Genomic DNA, 17,884 nt, shown 5'->3' on the forward strand with positions numbered 1-17,884 from the left:
AAGGGTGCTTGACTTCCCACACCAGCCTTCTCTATTCTAGTGTGTCGATGTTCTGCCACTCTTACTTACCTACTTACTCCAGAGTCTTAACAGACCATGAGGGTGCTTGACTAACCCTATGAAATTGACAGGAGGAGAAATATTACTCAAGGGTAACTTTGAATCTTTGACTTGTGTTAAGTACTAAGAAAAATTAAAATTTGATTTCAGACCTGGGACAGAAGTATGTGATTGATAATGATGGAGTAGATATAATCATCAAAGTGTTGCAATTCTCTATCTTCCTTCCATGGAATGATCTGTCTTGTTTATTGAGATCTGTGTGCACAGGACTACTCTTGAATCTTCTTACAGATCAAGAACAGCTTTATTCCAAGGTAAACTAAACCAATCATCACTTTATAACATGCAAGTTCCATTGCAATGAAAGGCAAGTGCAGTGACCACTACGCGTTGGGAGCTGACGAAATACAATAATCCTAAATATATACAGCCCCTTGTGTAACTGACTGACTCACTCACTCACTGAATCACGTATACAAATTCTAACCCACTTCTAGATGAGCTAGGAAGATGCGGTTTTCACCATTGGATTCCTTATTTTTTGTACATACTGGGAAAAATCGAAAACCCCCGAAATTCCAAACCGTTCCCGAGATATTGACGTTTTTTAAGTTCCCCATTACTAATTCTAACCCACTTCTAGATGAGCTAGGAAGATGCGGTTTTCACCATTGGATTCCTTATTTTTTGTAGGCACTGGGAAAAATCGGAAACTCCCGAAATTCCAAACCGTTCCCGAGATATTGACGTTTTTTAGTTCCCCATAAGAAATACACAGGAAACAAGATTTGAGGCCAGCAAAACTTTTCCTGCGTTTAATATTTTCTCTCTCTTTTAGTTTTCAGTTTTCATTTCTTCGAGATAAAACTCAGGGACGATATAAGGTTTCAGGGGCGAAGCCCCGGGAGCGCGCAGCGCGACCGTAAATAAGGGAGCGCGAAGCGCGACCCTGTGCACAACCCCGCGAAGCCCCGGGAGCGCGCAGCGCGACCGTAAACAAGGGAGCGCGAAGCGCGACCCTATGCACAACCCCGCCAAGCCCCCGGGAGCGCGCAGCGCGACCGTAAACAAGGGAGCGCGAAGCGCGACCCCATGCACAACCCCGCGAAGCCCTGGGAGCGCGCAGCGCGACCGTATACGCAACCCCGCGTAGCGAACACGCGAAGCCCCCGGGGGGTGGAGGGGGGCGTAGCCCCCCTCCCGAGCACGAAGTGCGAGTAATAATAATAACCCCGGGGGGTGGAGGGGGGCGAAGCCCCCCTCCCGAGCACGAAGTGCGAGTCCTAACGAACACGCGAAGACCCCGGGGGGTGGAGGGGGGCGAAGCCCCCCTCCCGAGCACGAAGTGCGAGTAATGAAAATATAATGAATGTGTTCCAGGTATTGGAACTGGGTACTCTGGATACTCTATCGAGTATTTTAGAGAATGGTGTCCAGAATAAAGATTCCGAACAAGCTGCTATGCATTGTATGATCATCATCAATTTCCTCACTGAATCAAGTAAGTTATTTCCAATAAATTTCGTAGTTTTGAATTTCTTTTTCAGCTCTTCAACGTAAAAACCTCGCTTTTTTTTTAATAAATCATTTTTTATTTATTTTTAAACATAGGTATACAATCATTCTCTATTACTGATTTTACTCCTTGTCTAAACTGTACTGTAGACATGATTGTCTACAATTGTGGCTACTATTGTGGGGTTCAGTTTATGTAGCTTTTTATTAAATTAAATTGTAAACTCAATTAATAATTAATAAATGATTGGTAAATTATCCTCGTACCCTCATGACCCGTCAGACTGATGAATAACAAGCTGCAACACAGACCATGAAGTTACGTACATACATTTTTCATTCCAGTACTTCCAATACTTGATTATAGTCCCTCAGCTAGACTAGTCCCTCAGCCAGACAAAGTCCCTCAGCCAGACTAGGACTATGAACACACTGTATAGTGATGAAATCTAATTTTTAAGTAATTTTTGTGTTTATTGTCCAGTGACCGCGAAGTAATGGGCGTAATGGTCCAGTGTGGAGCTGTTCAGCCTTTAGTCAATATGATCATCTATGACTGGTTTCTTACAGATTTGCTGACTAACCGTTGCGATTTATAATTTGTATGATGATAACCGATACCTAATCGATCTATGAACAAGTCCCTCAGCCAGACAAAGTCCCTCAGCCAGACAAAGTCCCTCAGCCAGACAAAGTCCCTCAGCCAGACTAGGACTATGAACACACTGTATAGTGATGAAATCTAATTTTTAATTTTTGTGTTTATTGTCCAGTGACCGCGAAGTAATGGGCGTAATGGTCCAGTGTGGAGCTGTTCAGCCTTTAGTCAATATGATCACATCTGAGCACCAGGTCATGCAGACGGAAGCCTTGTTATCAATATCTCTCATTACCATCATGAGATTAGCAGACGCGGAACAAAGCTTGCTGGAGTCGCGTATTGGGGAACAATTGAATGAGTTACTCACTCGAAATGTACCCAGAGAGATTTTCTCCAATATTCTTACCCTTGTGGGCCAGCTTATGTCATCCAGTAAGTATTCCTTGCCTCGCTGTAGTGGTCCCAATCCAGTCAACGCAACATATAGAATTTAATCCCCATTTGTTTAAAATTTCTATGAAAACAGCCTCCGTGGTCTAGTGGTTATCACACAAGGCTTGTACGTCTTAGGTTCCGGGATCGACTGTCGGCGGTTTGAAGTTTTTCCAGCTCTGTTTATCGAGTTCGGCGTGCAGGCTTCTAAATTCATCCGTTCAAAAATTAAGGTGGGGGGGGGGACTTTGAAGTTTTTCCAGCTCTGTTTATCGAGTTCGGCGTGCAGGCTTCTAAATTCATCCGTTCAAAAATTAAGGTGGGGGGGGGGACTTTATGAACACACAGTATACAGCCCCTTGTGAAACCATTGGACGACTCACTCGTACTAATTATAACCCACTTCTAGATGTGCTATTAGGATGCGGTTTTCACACCATTGAATGTCTTATTTTATCCACATACGGGGGAAAACACCGATATTCCCAACCGTTTCTAAGATATTGGCGTTTTTTTAGTTCCCCATAAGAAATACACAGGGAACACATTTTGAGGCCAGAATTTTTTTTTTTTTTTCTTACGTTTAATATTTTTCTGTCGCTTAGACTTTTCATTTCTTCGAAACAAGACTCAGGTATGATATGTCTCATAGGCAAAGCAAAAAAAGCGCGGAGCTCGACCGTATACACAACTCCGCGAAGCCCCGGTAGCGCGCAGTTCGACCGTATACGCAACCACTCGTAGCGAACACGCGAATCCCTCAAGGGGTGGAGGGGGGGCGTAATGTTGATAATAAACAACGTTCGTTCAGTTGAATTTTTCATTCCATTTTCAGATGAGTTGAAAGCACACCTGCGCGAAGTTGCCATAAATAGAGCTCTGTCTACGTTTGTGTCTAGTAATGACAAGTTCATAGACTTACGGGACCATGTTGCGAGACTTTCATCTATGTTGGGTTTGGATTCCTATTAACTCCGGAGCTTCTGAGTAAATACATTTGAGTTCATTCGGAGAGGAATGTAACTAGTGTAAGTTACAGAAATAACCTGATGTGAACATCACACGACTTTCTATTACATTTGCGGAATAACACAAAAAGACCATTTTTGTTTCTTATATCATTTCGAGATCTAGTGATTATTTTTCTTCCTTCTTTTTCTTGATCATATCAAATTTCATTGTTTGTTTTTAAAATAAACATTGTTAGACTAAACTCGACTTATGACAAAAAAAAAAATCCTTGTAAAGGTTCCTTATAGCTTATAGGTACATATCGGTAATAGAATGGTAAAACAAAGCACTTTTATTTATAAAATTTGTCACTTTCGCTTTTCTATTTCGCATGAATCGCAATTTTGCATTTATTTTTCTTAATAAAATTGAAGCATTTTTAGGAAACGCGATATTTTTCCTCAAAGCAAGGGACGATATTTTTTTCTCCAAACAATGGATGTCACTGCGTTCACTCCCGACCCAACTTTTTTTATATTTTTATCTGTTGTACTGTGTAATTTTACGTGTACAAAAATACAAGACCTTATGTAGATTGTTGGGGTAAAGGGACAAGTACCAGTTTACTACCAAAATTTGGGTCAATTTTAAACACGTATGAATTTAATCAGCTTAAAAAAAAAAAAAAATCGTTCTTTGCTGTTCCGTCCTGAATTCTGTGTAGGTATACAGACTTTTAGACGTCAAAAAGAGGGTATTTAAAATATCCGCTAAAATTGCAATCTCATCATTCTTCCCACGAATTATTAACAAAATTTATCATAACATACTTTGTTCAAATATTTTATTCTTACTTCATATATTAATATTTTACCGTCCATCAAGCATCAACTTTACTAATTCCAATTATTTTATTACCTCACCCATGCATTTATTGTCTAATAATTTGTTTGTTTTTTATTTTTTATTATTCCATTTTATTTTCCGTTTAATATTGACAAATCAGTATTAGTGAAAGAAGAAGGGAAAAAATATTTAACCGTCGTTTTCAGACAGGTAAGCGATAAGAGACACAATACTTCCCATATAGGGTTAACACGAGAACACCAGAAACCCTTCATCTTCCTAACCTTTTCCTATTTAAATAGGGCCGACTTTTGTGTCAGTCTCTTCCAGGCAGCCCTATTCTGTACCTCTTATGTCCCGATAAACACCACGAATTTTCGGCCGTATTTTTACGGGTTTTCAGCCGAAAAAAAACATGCTAGTAAGTAACTAGTGGTTCTGTGAACTGTAGACCTCACTCAGATTCTTTTGCCTAAGCTGAGACTTTAACAATGTCTTATTATAAAGATATCTACTTGTTTTATTGGAAATCAAACAGCACAAAGTCATAAAATTATAAGTTATTATCTTTTCTTTTTAGGTACTTTTATTATATTAAAATTTAAATAGCTTTAGATTAAACAGTTTTAGCAGATGCATTTTTTTCCTTCGTTTTTTTCCAGGGAAATTTTTGAATACTTGATTGAAGACTCGGTAACATTGTGAAGGTATATTCTAACACAATTGGATGATATGGAAAACAAATGTAAAGTAGTAGGTATTCGTTTTCAATGCAATCCAATAGTCAGTTTTTTGAAATCTCCAGAATATAACGGATTGCAAGCTAGGCCTCTAAAATAATTCCTTTACCTGTGTAATCTATGAGGCTATAGACTAAGTACATATTTTATATCGAAATCGAACACTTCTGCGTTATTGTAAATATTCTTGTATCTGAATAATAATAATAATAATAATAATCCAGAGACAGGGCCGTATTTAGATGGGGGGGAGGGCGCCCCCCTATGTCTGGTAATATTATTTGTTCTATTTAATGTGTTGTTTATTTCCCTTTTGTTTATAAAATAAAGTATTTTGTATAAATACATTTGTGTAATATTGAACATATCAAATTCTTTATATAATAATTCTTATTGTAATTTTACAACTCCATACTTTGTCCATAGTGATCTCTTTTCAAAATGTTTTTGGCATTATTTCAATAGTTGGTATTTCTTTTTTTGTTAAATCTTCTGTAATACTGTTCCTTGTCCCTTTCAAATTTTTCTTTAGGTTTAGGTAGTACACGTCATCTCTTGTTTTTCTAGATACAAATCTGACAATGACGCTAGTTTTATTTTTATCCAGATAGTGGCATGCTTCAATTTGACTTGATACAATACTTGCTCCAGCTTTTTCATTTATTTCCTTTAAACCTCCTTTTCTAGATTCATCGGGTCAACCTTGTGTATGCCATATATTCTGATATTGTTTCTCCTCCCATATTGTTCAAGGTCGTCAATTTGATTCGTGAGCTTTTCATTCTCTTCTTCCAGAGGTTTATTATACCCTTGGACAGAGAATGTCCAAGGGTATATTGGGGTATAGTCGGTAAGTCAATTGAGACATTAGGCCTCTTTCATCTTTTACTGTCTTTCTTCCTTTAATGTTTAGATGACAAACCATAGAATATACCAATTTGTCCTTGGATGTCGGTATCGATGCGATGCCGATAGGGAAAAAAGGAGGAAGGTTTTTTTCCGTTAGTTTTAAGCTTATACTTAGATTTCTAGATTAAGACTTAGTAATAATACACTGATGATGGCGTAACAGCCGAAATGGATCCATCTGTAATTTAATAAAAATATAAGTACGTAAAACATAAAGCGAAGTGTTTTTACTCACCCAAAATCATTTTTAGTATTTAATATGCATTTTATTTTATTATTAATATTTAATATGCATTTTATTTTATTATTAATATTTATTATGCATTTTATTCTGATCTTACAGAAAACACAGCGTGTAAGTTGGGAACTAATTCAGATCTGATCTACAAGGTGGTTGAATGGACCAAGACAGAGGATCATCTCGGTGTACAGGCGGAGGCGTGTAGATTACTCGCTTGGATTATCAAAAATAGTCGGTGAGTGGAGAGAAAATCAAACCTGGCCAAGTTCTGGCCTCAGCACGCAGTGTGTACTGTGTACATTCGATGTAAATCCGGCCCTGGTTATCGGATCGAGCTCAAACTTGTACCAAAGTACTACGTTCTTTAAGGCCTTTAATGTGGTGTATCAAAAGTAGGGGGTTCTCATTTAAGTTTTTAAAGTTGGTCCCCCGGGGCGGACCCTGAAAAATTTCCTGAACTTTTACATATCTAAAAAACCAGAGGTAAATATAGGATCGTATAAAATTTCAGGTTTCTAAATTCACCCGTTCAAAAATAAAGTTGGAGTGTAGACTATGAACACACTGTCTTCTTCTTTTTCTTCGCCTTTTCCCATGTTCAGATGGGGTCGGCGTTTGTCGTCGGCCTCTCAATCAGCTTTAGAGTGATCGCTTTGAGGGCAACTGGTTTTGGCTAAACAAATTTTTCCGAGTGGGATGCCCTTCACACTCAACCTTCGCTATTGATATAGCGTTGAGGAAATTTGGACTAGTCTACTCCCTGTTTATAGTCCCCTAGCTAGACGCTGATCTACTCTCTGTTTATAGTACCTCAGCCAGACTTACCAAGAAAATAAAATACCTACTTACTCTGACTTTTTTTCTTTCAACCATGTTTTTAATTATTTCGTACTCTCGATCTGGAAGACTGGAATCTCACAATATTTTACTATGTATGTAGAATTGTGGAACATTTAATGTAAATATCACAAGATTATTTCTGCATTCAACTCGGCTAAAGAAGAATTGCTATTTATCTAAATATCGTTCGGAAACCACTAAAAGCTGCCAAAACCACAATAGTTCAGCCATTGATTGAAGGAGGGCGTAAGTCGGAAAATTGTGTTTTGAGAAAAACGGCTTTACAGTTTTTGACATTCTTTCTTAGAAAAATGGTAAAGTGAACGTTGTCGAAAGTGACTCACTTTTATTTTTCAAATGGTTTTGAACCGATTTTGACAAATAAATTAGGATTATTCCAAGGGGAAGTCATTCTGGCTGTAGGTTTTACTTGAATACTATCCTATTTTTACTTTCCTTATCCTACAGGAAGGAAAGTAATGTAATCATGTCAAATTTTCGATGGTCAGTTTTTAGTGCCAAAACACGTTTTGAGGTCTGTAGAGCTTAAATCCAAAGTTTCAGCCATTGGCCCGAGTGTCTGTAAACAAAATATCTCGAGAACGGGAAGAGCTAGAAACTTGGTATGCAGCTGTCAAATGTGACAAGGATGCGACACGAAACTTTTGGTTAAGATCGGTACAACGCTTGGCGGTATTTTGGCCGCTTTTTGGTGGTTTTCTGTGTAATTCAATAAAATATCTCCGGAACGGTATGAGCTAGAGACTTAAAATTTGGTATGGAGCCCATAAATGGGACAAGGATGTAATGTAAAACTTTGATTAAGAAAGGTGCTGCGGTTGACGGTTTCCCCCCCCCCCGTTTTTTGCGGATTTCGACCGCTGTTTGAAGGTTTTCGGCTATACTGACTAAACGGTTAGAGATATTGTAAAAGTTAAAATAGAAGAACAACCAAATAAGCATCATTCAATAGGATAAGGAAAGTTGTGTAATGTTAACACCAGATTTTTAACCTTCTATTGAGTACTAAAATGAAAAGAAAGTAAAGAAGATGTCCAACTTGAGAACTGGGTCATTCTTTATTTATTTTTCAAAAAGTAAATAGGTAAATACAAGTTGAGGGATTTTTTTATTTGTTATTATTATTATTAGTACCTACAAACATTCCCCTGGTTTTCTAATTTTGCTCAAATATGAAGTCCCTTATTTTGTAATTCCAGTATAATAAATACATAAGAAAACTTTTTCACAGAACTGACATCAGTTGAATGCAATACACATGATGTATGGTTCCATACACAGTCCTACTATTTTACAGGTAAAATTAGACGAATCGTGTGCTGCCCCTCTAAAGGATTCCACCCAGGCTGGGTTGACAATCACCAATAGCAAAAATTTCGACCCTGCCACGAAGATTTTTAGTAAGAATAGCTAAAAAAAAATTACTAAAGAATAAACATATTATGACAAAGCGGAACAAACAGATATATTAAATGAATAACACGCGAAAGACATATTGGGTCGGCGGGTGATAAGTAAATAAAATAGACAGTTTTAACTAAAATAATAAAAAGTCACACGTTTTCCCTGGAAAAAAACGAAGGAAAGTATTATTTTTTTACGACCAGTTGCTACTGAATTTGAGCCTTTGATCTTAGAAAAAAATCTTAAATAATGGAGATGTCCAAATTTTTAGGTCGGTTCCAACAATACCAAAACCCCCAACATACCTAAAAAATTGGACTTGGCAGCTTTACCTATAGCCTCTACTTGTATTGATCCTAGGAATTGTTCACGAGCATGGAGGATGATATCGAGGAAGAGATAGATGAAGATGACAACTACTATGCTCCCCTAACCTGTGACCTGTGTCAGGAAACATTCAAAACACCCGCACTATGGGTGAGGCATGTAGAAACTCATCCAACCAATGATTTGCCCCAGAGGAAACGACGGAAAGTAAGTTGTGTTAACCTGTGTACCAGTATAACATCTACACATTACAGCATTACACAATAAGACAAATGAATGGCTAAGAGGCAGAGCGGACTAAGTCCAAAGATAAATGGAGTCAAAGTTTAGGACTAGTTAAAGTTTAAATGGAGAAGATATCCATTTTGTTTTTGCTCTCATTTCAATACAACACTCGAAGGAAAAAAATGCATCTGCTAAAACTGTTTAATCTAAAGCTATTTAAATTTTAATATAATAAAAGTACCTAAAAAGAAAACGAAGGAAAAAAATGCATCTGCTAAAACTGTTTAATCTAAAGCTATTTAAATTTTAATATAATAAAAGTACCTAAAAAGAAATCTTCTCTTCCATTTCTTTGAACTTTTTTTCCACCGCATTTTGTACAGCATCTTCAATAATCTTTTTGAACAATTCACTCTTGAAATATTCGTATATCGTATTTTTTAATTCGAAACCCATTTTATGTATTTAGTTGCAATGTATTAGAATTTGGAAAATTTTTCGAGAAATTAAATTAATTTCATGGAGCAGAGAGAAAATTTGCCAGTTGGAAATTAATTCTGGCTGAACTGTGAACTTAAAAGCACATAAAGTTTCTTATTTAAAGCAGGTACATACCTATTAGTTTTATTTGTTTCCCTTACAGCGCCTGATGATTTACTCATGACCGAACGTCTGTGCAAAGCCGTAGTGAAAATTTTGGAACAATCAACACTTGGAGAACTGAGCGAATTGTGTGTCGAGCTTCTGCATTCCCAAGCTGCTAATGGTAAGATATCAATACTCATAAATGTAGTACGGTAAACAGAATGACGTGGGTTCAGTCCCGACCGAAATATGGAATTCATCTCAATTGAGAACCATTCACAAAGAGCCCTCCTAGAGGCTTAAGTGTAGGGGGTCCCAAAGATGTGCTAAGCTCCACGAATCTACGAATTTACTTGAGAATTTGACAACACAACAAGCCCCAAGGCCAGCTGATCACTATCAGGTACACCTGATCAGAGGTCTACATGATAGTGAGTGGCTGACCAAATACAGATGAAAACTGAGAACTGATCAGGTGTACCTGATAGATCTGCCACACACTCATCAAGTCTGTCAGGTGGAACTGATCGAATTTTCATCAGGTATCAGTTCACCTGATTGATATATTATTTATTGCTGCTGCACACTATCATGTACACCTGACACCAGGTGTACCTCATAATGAGTGGCTGGCCCGTTCAGACTGTCTGATATACCGCGACACAAGGTCAAGGGTTAGGTGTGTAAGAAGTCAAGATGAAGCTGTGATCAGTATTCTGTAGTTGTGTATTATTGGTTTTGTGTGTGTCACCGTCCTACGGCAATGTTCAATGAATTAGCCAGAGAGTTTTATTTAGCAAGATCAGTTCAGTCTTCAAGAACTATTCAATCTGGTAAGTTTTCTCCACATATTTTCAGTCTTCAAGAACTATTCATTCTGTTAAGTTTTCTCCACATATTTAATCTTCAACAAGGTGGTGGTGGTGAAATGACGATGGCAGAACAAAGAAAGGATATATTTATTATTATTATTATTATTATTATTTATTTTGCCATTATCGGGGTCGTGGTCTCTATACATGATTAATTTGCTCGTCCTGAACCGCAGTCAACCATCGTGAGGACTTGTGCTTATTGTTTAAAAGCAGAGGGAACCTTTTGAAAACTGTCAGCTTGCTAAGCTGGTTAGGGTTAGCTGTTCTCCTCCTCTTGATAGTCCTAGTCTATTCTCTGTTGAACGTCCCGAGCCAGACATTGATAAATAATGATTGAGGTTTATGTTTTCAGATTGTGTTGGCTTATACCTCGCAAGGGCTGGACTGGGCGAACTCCTCATGAGTTTACTGGATAAACACAGACCTGCTGTATATGATGACGAGCTTAGGAATCTAATGAAGATGGCGTGTGATGTTCTTATACATATTCTTAATGGAGGTGAGACCTTTTATTTATCTAGATTTAGTGAGATTATTAAATTTACAAATAATAGTGAAAAAGACATTTTAGTCTTTTTAAACTAAAATAAAAGAAAATCAACCGTATACATTTCTGAGTAATGATATCTTACCATAAGCAGCTTGTTAATGCAGAAGCTCGACACACATTACCTTGGATTAAAGTTTTTTAATTTGGATCGAGCAATGTGATAGGAAGATGAACTTGAGCGCGACCACGTTTGCTGCCACGGGACGCTATGTATGTTTTTAAATGGTTATTTGAAAGGAGGACCTCTGAGTTAAATTTTGCCATTTGTTTGATGAAAAAATTCCAAGAATGAAATATTCTGGCTCTCATTAAGGGAAATCTTTTCATACATGGGGGCCTGTGGGTAAACATAAACACCATAGAATATGCGTTGGCAGCCAACGCAAAGAGTTGGAGTAGAGTAGACAAATTGATCTCTATGTTCAGTTTTCCGAAAAGAAAATACACCTCATACTTCTTCACTTGTGTCTGACCATACTCAGAAGTCAGTTCTGATTTGAACCTGAAAGTATAGTTCCAGTTCAATTCCAGATGAAGCAATGCTCCTGTTATTTGCTGATGGGAAGGGCAAGGTATTCCAAGGCATGATGGAATGGCTAGACAGTACAGATGAATACATGATGAGCACAGCTATACTGGCCATGGCTAACTTTGCACACAATGGTAAGAGCTCCAGCCTACAGTTTCCTGTTGAACTCTGTGTGGGTATCCGAGTATGCTCAGAAATTAAAAGAATTACTTTATACACTGTGTTCAATAAAGTCCCAGGCCATGCTTTCAACTTTTTTTTTTTAACTGTTCACCCTGGAAAGTTGAAATTTTGCATGCAGCCCTCGATTATGATAAAGAATTTTGGGAGGTACTTAAAATTTTGAAAGGCTCCTCAGGTTCGGCCCTAGGGGTACCAACTTTAAAATCTTAAATGAGAACCCCCTGTTTGTGATACATCCTATCAAAGGCCTTGAAAAACGTAGTAGGTACTCTAGTACAAGGTTGAGCTTGATCCAACAACCAGGGCCGGAGTTATGGGTTATTCAATTTTTAATTTTTCAATGTTCTTCAACCAATGGAGGAAGCAGCAAAAATGACCTCAGGAATCTACAATAGGCTTTTGGTAACGTTTTTCGTGTTCACCCTGTATAAGTACCCATTGGTAATTAGACTTACTTTATCATGGACACTCGTTGCTATCTTGAAAGCCCAGAAGAAGTCAGGTAGTAGAACAGCCGCGGTAGACAAAGACAGTATTCAAGATAGCAACGAGTGTCCATGATAAAGTAAGTCTAATTAATGTATTGACCGTTGCAATGAACTCTCAAGAATATGTAAGATACCCATTGGTACTTTTCAGGAAGCTATAATAACAATAACTATATTTCAGACAAACACAGCATCCAACTAGTCAAGCTGGGAGTGGCAAAGAAACTTCTCAACATTCTATCACGGAATAATACCTCCGAAGCTGATATTCGTCTTCAGCATGCTTTGCTCTCGGGCCTTAGAAATCTTGTCATTCCTAGTGAGAACAAACCTGTTGTGTTAGAAGAAGGCTTACTAGATGTGATCCTACCCATGACAAATATTCCTACTTATCCTGTCGTGTTCAATCTATTACCAACCTTACGCATCGTTATTAATGGACAAGGTAAGCCACTCAGCCACGGAGGTTCACTATAATATTACTAGTAGTTCTGTGAACTGTAGACCTCATTCAGACTCTTTCGCCCAAGCTGAGAAAAATGTACGTATGAGTGCAATGATTAGAAAAGAAGAAATAGAAATGTATCGAAATAGAAAAGAAGATACCTATAGGTATGCCTTACGTAATAAAAAGGACAGAGTACAGGTTTTATTTACAATCACTCAAAAGATTTAAAGAATGCAATGGAGCAGTTGCAAATGGGTAAAAATTATAAATAAATGGTCGATTCCTATGTAAAAAGTTGGGAAAAATTCAAATCTGAGGTAAGGTTCATGAAAAAAGGCTTGAAGTTGCTGAAATGAGAATGCTAAGGTGGAGTTGTGGAGTGACAAGGATGGACAGGATAAGAAATAACTGTTCACCCTGGAAAGTTGAAATTTTGCATGCAGCCCTCGATTATGATAAAGAATTTTGGGAGGTACTTAAAATTGGGGGGACTTTATGAACACACAGTATACAGCCCCTTGTGAAACCATTGGACGACTCACTCGTACTAATTATAACCCACTTCTAGATGTGCTATTAGGATGCGGTTTTCACACCATTGAATGTCTTATTTTATCCACATACGGGGGAAAACACCGATATTCCCAACCGTTTCTAAGATATTGGCGTTTTTTTAGTTCCCCATAAGAAATACACAGGGAACACATTTTGAGGCCAGAATTTTTTTTTTTTTTTCTTACGTTTAATATTTTTCTGTCGCTTAGACTTTTCATTTCTTCGAAACAAGACTCAGGTATGATATGTCTCATAGGCAAAGCAAAAAAAGCGCGGAGCTCGACCGTATACACAACTCCGCGAAGCCCCGGTAGCGCGCAGTTCGACCGTATACGCAACCACTCGTAGCGAACACGCGAATCCCTCAAGGGGTGGAGGGGGGGCGTAATGTTGATAATAAACAACGTTCGTTCAGTTGAATTTTTCATTCCATTTTCAGATGAGTTGAAAGCACACCTGCGCGAAGTTGCCATAAATAGAGCTCTGTCTACGTTTGTGTCTAGTAATGACAAGTTCATAGACTTACGGGACCATGTTGCGAGACTTTCATCTATGTTGGGTTTGGATTCCTATTAACTCCGGAGCTTCTGAGTAAATACATTTGAGTTCATTCGGAGAGGAATGTAACTAGTGTAAGTTACAGAAATAACCTGATGTGAACATCACACGACTTTCTATTACATTTGCGGAATAACACAAAAAGACCATTTTTGTTTCTTATATCATTTCGAGATCTAGTGATTATTTTTCTTCCTTCTTTTTCTTGATCATATCAAATTTCATTGTTTGTTTTTAAAATAAACATTGTTAGACTAAACTCGACTTATGACAAAAAAAAAAATCCTTGTAAAGGTTCCTTATAGCTTATAGGTACATATCGGTAATAGAATGGTAAAACAAAGCACTTTTATTTATAAAATTACTGGTACTTGTCCCTTTACCCCAACAATCTACATAAGGTCTTGTATTTTTGTACACGTAAAATTACACAGTACAACAGATAAAAATATAAAAAAAGTTGGGTCGGGAGTGAACGCAGTGACATCCATTGTTTGGAGAAAAAAATATCGTCCCTTGCTTTGAGGAAAAATATCGCGTTTCCTAAAAATGCTTCAATTTTATTAAGAAAAATAAATGCAAAATTGCGATTCATGCGAAATAGAAAAGCGAAAGTGACAAATTTTATAAATAAAAGTGCTTTGTTTTACCATTCTATTACCGATATGTACCTATAAGCTATAAGGAACCTTTACAAGGATTTTTTTTGTCATAAGTCGAGTTTAGTCTAACAATGTTTATTTTAAAAACAAACAATGAAATTTGATATGATCAAGAAAAAGAAGGAATTCTTTTTGATCCGTAATTTGTCTTTAGAAACATGGAATGAAAATTTTTATAGGTTATAGCTCTAGCCCTGGTTGTTGGATCGAGCTCAAACTTAAACCAAGGTACTACGTTTTTTTGATATGATTTTATCACAAGTAGGGAGTTATTAATAAAGGTATAAACTAGTGGTAAATATAGGCCCGAACACAAAAGTTCAAGTTTCTAGGTGCATCCGTTCAAAAGTTAAAAATGTGTGTGTGTGTGTGTGTGGGGGGGGGGCACTTTATGAACACACTGCATTTAATAATTAATCCAAATTAGAAGTTTATATTATACACCATAGGCATAAGTATTGTCGGCTAATTTCGGTTATCGGGTTTCGTTCGTTTTGCTATATTTCAAAACACAATCCAAGAATATGGTGCCCATGTATCGGAGTGTGCGAAATCTTCCTAATGACTCAAATAAAATTCCTTGCCTCGGCTGGGATTTTACACGCGCTCTTCTATTTAGCAGACGAGCACCTTGACCATTATTATACCATGGATTTACTGAGATTCTTCAGAAGTTTGTTTGGACGAACTGAAAAGTGACTCATGAACTGTTCTCATGTGTCTGAGCAGATTACTCTTCACATTGAATCCTTTCATACAGACGCGGCACAAGTAAGGTCTCTCGCCGGTGTGGGTTCTAGCGTGGATGAGCATTGAAGCTGTTGACGGGAAAGACTTGTGGCAGATAGGACATAGCTTCTGACAGTTGGCTACTCGAGGTTTCTTCTCACTAGGTGCCACGTTACTAGCAGACATCGTGCTACTGGTACTCGCCGCCGCCATTAATCTCTCACTTGTTCGCTTTTCTCGTATTTTCTCCTTGCTGTTTGTGTTGTTACTGATAGCAAGTTGTTCTTCTGTATGTGTGGCTTGGATATGTCGTACCCAGTCACCAGGGTCCTTGTACACTTCCTGGCAGAGTTCACATCGTAGAGAAGGATATTCTGTATCTTCCTCATCACCAGTGCTACCATCCTGGGAAATACAAAATTAAATTTACGTAAATGTACCTTTATTTACTATATAAAATCTGAGCTAAATAAAATAAAATTTATACCTAGGATGTTATTAAAACTTATACCTCTGACCTCTGACTAGAATTGCGGCGTGTAAGATAAAAGATAAGTAAGGCCGTCCTAAGTTTCTACTATGCTACAAAGCTCAAAACGCTTTTTTTTTGGACTTAGTCCGCTCTGCCTCTTAGCCATTCATTTGTCTTATTGTGTAATGCTGTAGATGTTATACTGGTACACAGGTTAACACAACTTACTTTCCGTCGTTTCCTCTGGGGCAAATCATTGGTTGGATGAGTTTCTACAGACAAAGGTCTGTCCCGACGCGGCGGGACATTTTATTTTTCCCAAAAATACGGGATGTTCCGGGAAATACGGACGGTTAGTGATACGAAAATTTGAATGGGTAAAAGGCAGAGCGGACCAAAAATTCGTTATCTACACCGTTGGAAAGAGCGCGAAAAGATCTACTTTTTATATTGGTCGCAAACTTCACTTTAGTGTTGTATTGAAATGAGAGCAAAAACAAAATGGATATCTTCTCCATTTAAACTTTAACTAGTCCTAAACTTTGACTCCATTTATCTCAAAACGCTTTTTTTTTGGACTTAGTCCGCTCTGCCTCTTAGCCATTCATTTGTCTTATTGTGTAATGCTGTAATGTGTAGATGTTATACTGGTACACAGGTTAACACAACTTACTTTCCGTCGTTTCCTCTGGGGCAAATCATTGGTTGGATGAGTTTCTACATGCCTCACCCATAGTGCGGGTGTTTTGAATGTTTCCTGACACAGGTCACAGGTTAGGGGAGCATAGTAGTTGTCATCTTCATCTATCTCTTCCTCGATATCATCCTCCATGCTCGTGAACAATTCCTAGGATCAATACAAGTAGAGGCTATAGGTAAAGCTGCCAAGTCCAATTTTTTAGGTATGTTGGGGGTTTTGGTATTGTTGGAACCGACCTAAAAATTTGGACATCTCCATTATTTAAGATTTTTTTCTAAGATCAAAGGCTCAAATTCAGAAGCAACTGGTCGTAAAAAAAATAATAATAACACAAAAACACGCTCATTAATCTGGAAAAACTCAAGATAAAGAACGCCAGAAATGTTGTAAAGAAATGCCAAAAATCAGTCATCAATACTGGAATTACAAAATAAGGGACTTCATATTTGAGCAAAATTAGAAAACCAGGGGAATGTTTGTAGGTACTAATAATAATAAAATAAGAAGAGTGCTTGCAGAGGAAGAATGAAGTACCTACATGTAAAGTATGTTCTGTATGTTGCTAAATATTGCCCATACTTTGCATTATTTACCTTTATTGTATTGAACATCTAATAAATAAAGTGGATATATTCATAATAATAATAATAAGTAGTTAATTGATGAACATCTACTCACTGGTTGTACAACCATCTGTGTCTCTATCATATCCTGCACATCAATCATCTCACGCTCCTCTTGATCTGTCCAGTCCTGTGGCTCATCTTTAATCTGCACAGAATCTATAGAGTCCATGTATTTGTTGATTCTCTCAGTGATTGTTGTTTTCTTAACTCGGATACTGTGGACTCCATTGACCCCCGGTTCAGATTTCACCACTACACCATTTGTTTCATTTGTTACTTTAGCAGGCTGACCGCTCGGTGATACTTTCTGCTGGGGAATCTTCTCCGGAGCTTTGTAAGTTTTGATGGGGGCTGCTGCTTTCTTCTGTTGTAATTTCAAGTAATCGTCTTTATTATTTTCTGTCGTGTTTGTTCTCGCATATTTGTCTCTATCTCCCATGCATAGACCTTTGACTTTGAGCGTTTCGCCTGCTTTGAGGACGCCATTCAAGAGATCATTACTCACAGTAGCTTCTCCACTATACATGTATTGCAAGAGAGTGACCAATGTTCTATAGTTTATCTCAGACGGCAACACAATCACAAGTTGATGATTACTTGTGCTGATTTGAAGGAGTTGTTGAAAGTAGGTGCTGCATGCTGATAATATAAACTTGTGAGCTGGGATATAATGACCTTCTGCTGTGGCTAAGGTGACATCGGTGAAGGATTCAGAACGTTGTAAAGAGGCTACTGATGTATGGAGATATGTACCGTGACTATGCCACTTGAGTTGATAGTTATCTGCTAGTACTGTACTCATGATGAAA

The 17,884-nt window shown here is 37.7% G+C and overlaps 3 protein-coding genes across 3 annotated transcripts; 2 read left to right on the plus strand and 1 right to left on the minus strand.

The window, feature by feature from the left end:
- Positions 1 to 206: 206 nt before the first annotated feature.
- LOC103515154 (rap1 GTPase-GDP dissociation stimulator 1-A) lies at positions 207 to 12,817 on the plus strand (the record flags this gene model as incomplete). The annotated part of the gene is made up of 6 exons (XM_026827947.1): positions 207 to 377; positions 1,444 to 1,564; positions 9,759 to 9,881; positions 10,928 to 11,074; positions 11,657 to 11,788; positions 12,507 to 12,817. Coding segments are annotated over 6 exons (990 nt in total), but the record flags the coding sequence as incomplete, so codon positions are not given.
- LOC103515151 lies at positions 2,349 to 4,950 on the plus strand. Its single transcript, XM_008480074.3, has 2 exons — positions 2,349 to 2,611; positions 3,447 to 4,950. Exons 1-2 carry the CDS (start codon positions 2,365 to 2,367, stop codon positions 3,581 to 3,583), a joined length of 384 nt encoding a protein of 127 aa, XP_008478296.1. The 5' UTR covers positions 2,349 to 2,364; the 3' UTR covers positions 3,584 to 4,950.
- Positions 12,818 to 14,923: 2,106 nt separating the features above from the next.
- On the minus strand, positions 14,924 to 17,884 carry LOC103515152 (histone-lysine N-methyltransferase PRDM9). The gene is made up of 3 exons (XM_008480075.3): positions 17,128 to 17,884; positions 16,423 to 16,596; positions 14,924 to 15,682 (listed from the first exon to the last, which is right to left on the minus strand). The coding sequence occupies exons 1-3, from the start codon at positions 17,875 to 17,877 to the stop codon at positions 15,203 to 15,205; spliced, it is 1,404 nt and encodes a 467-aa protein (XP_008478297.1). The 5' UTR covers positions 17,878 to 17,884; the 3' UTR covers positions 14,924 to 15,202.

Source organism: Diaphorina citri, unplaced genomic scaffold (genome assembly GCF_000475195.1).
Source record: "Diaphorina citri unplaced genomic scaffold, Diaci psyllid genome assembly version 1.1 scaffold1285, whole genome shotgun sequence".
Taxonomy (NCBI): Eukaryota; Metazoa; Arthropoda; class Insecta; order Hemiptera; family Psyllidae; genus Diaphorina; species Diaphorina citri.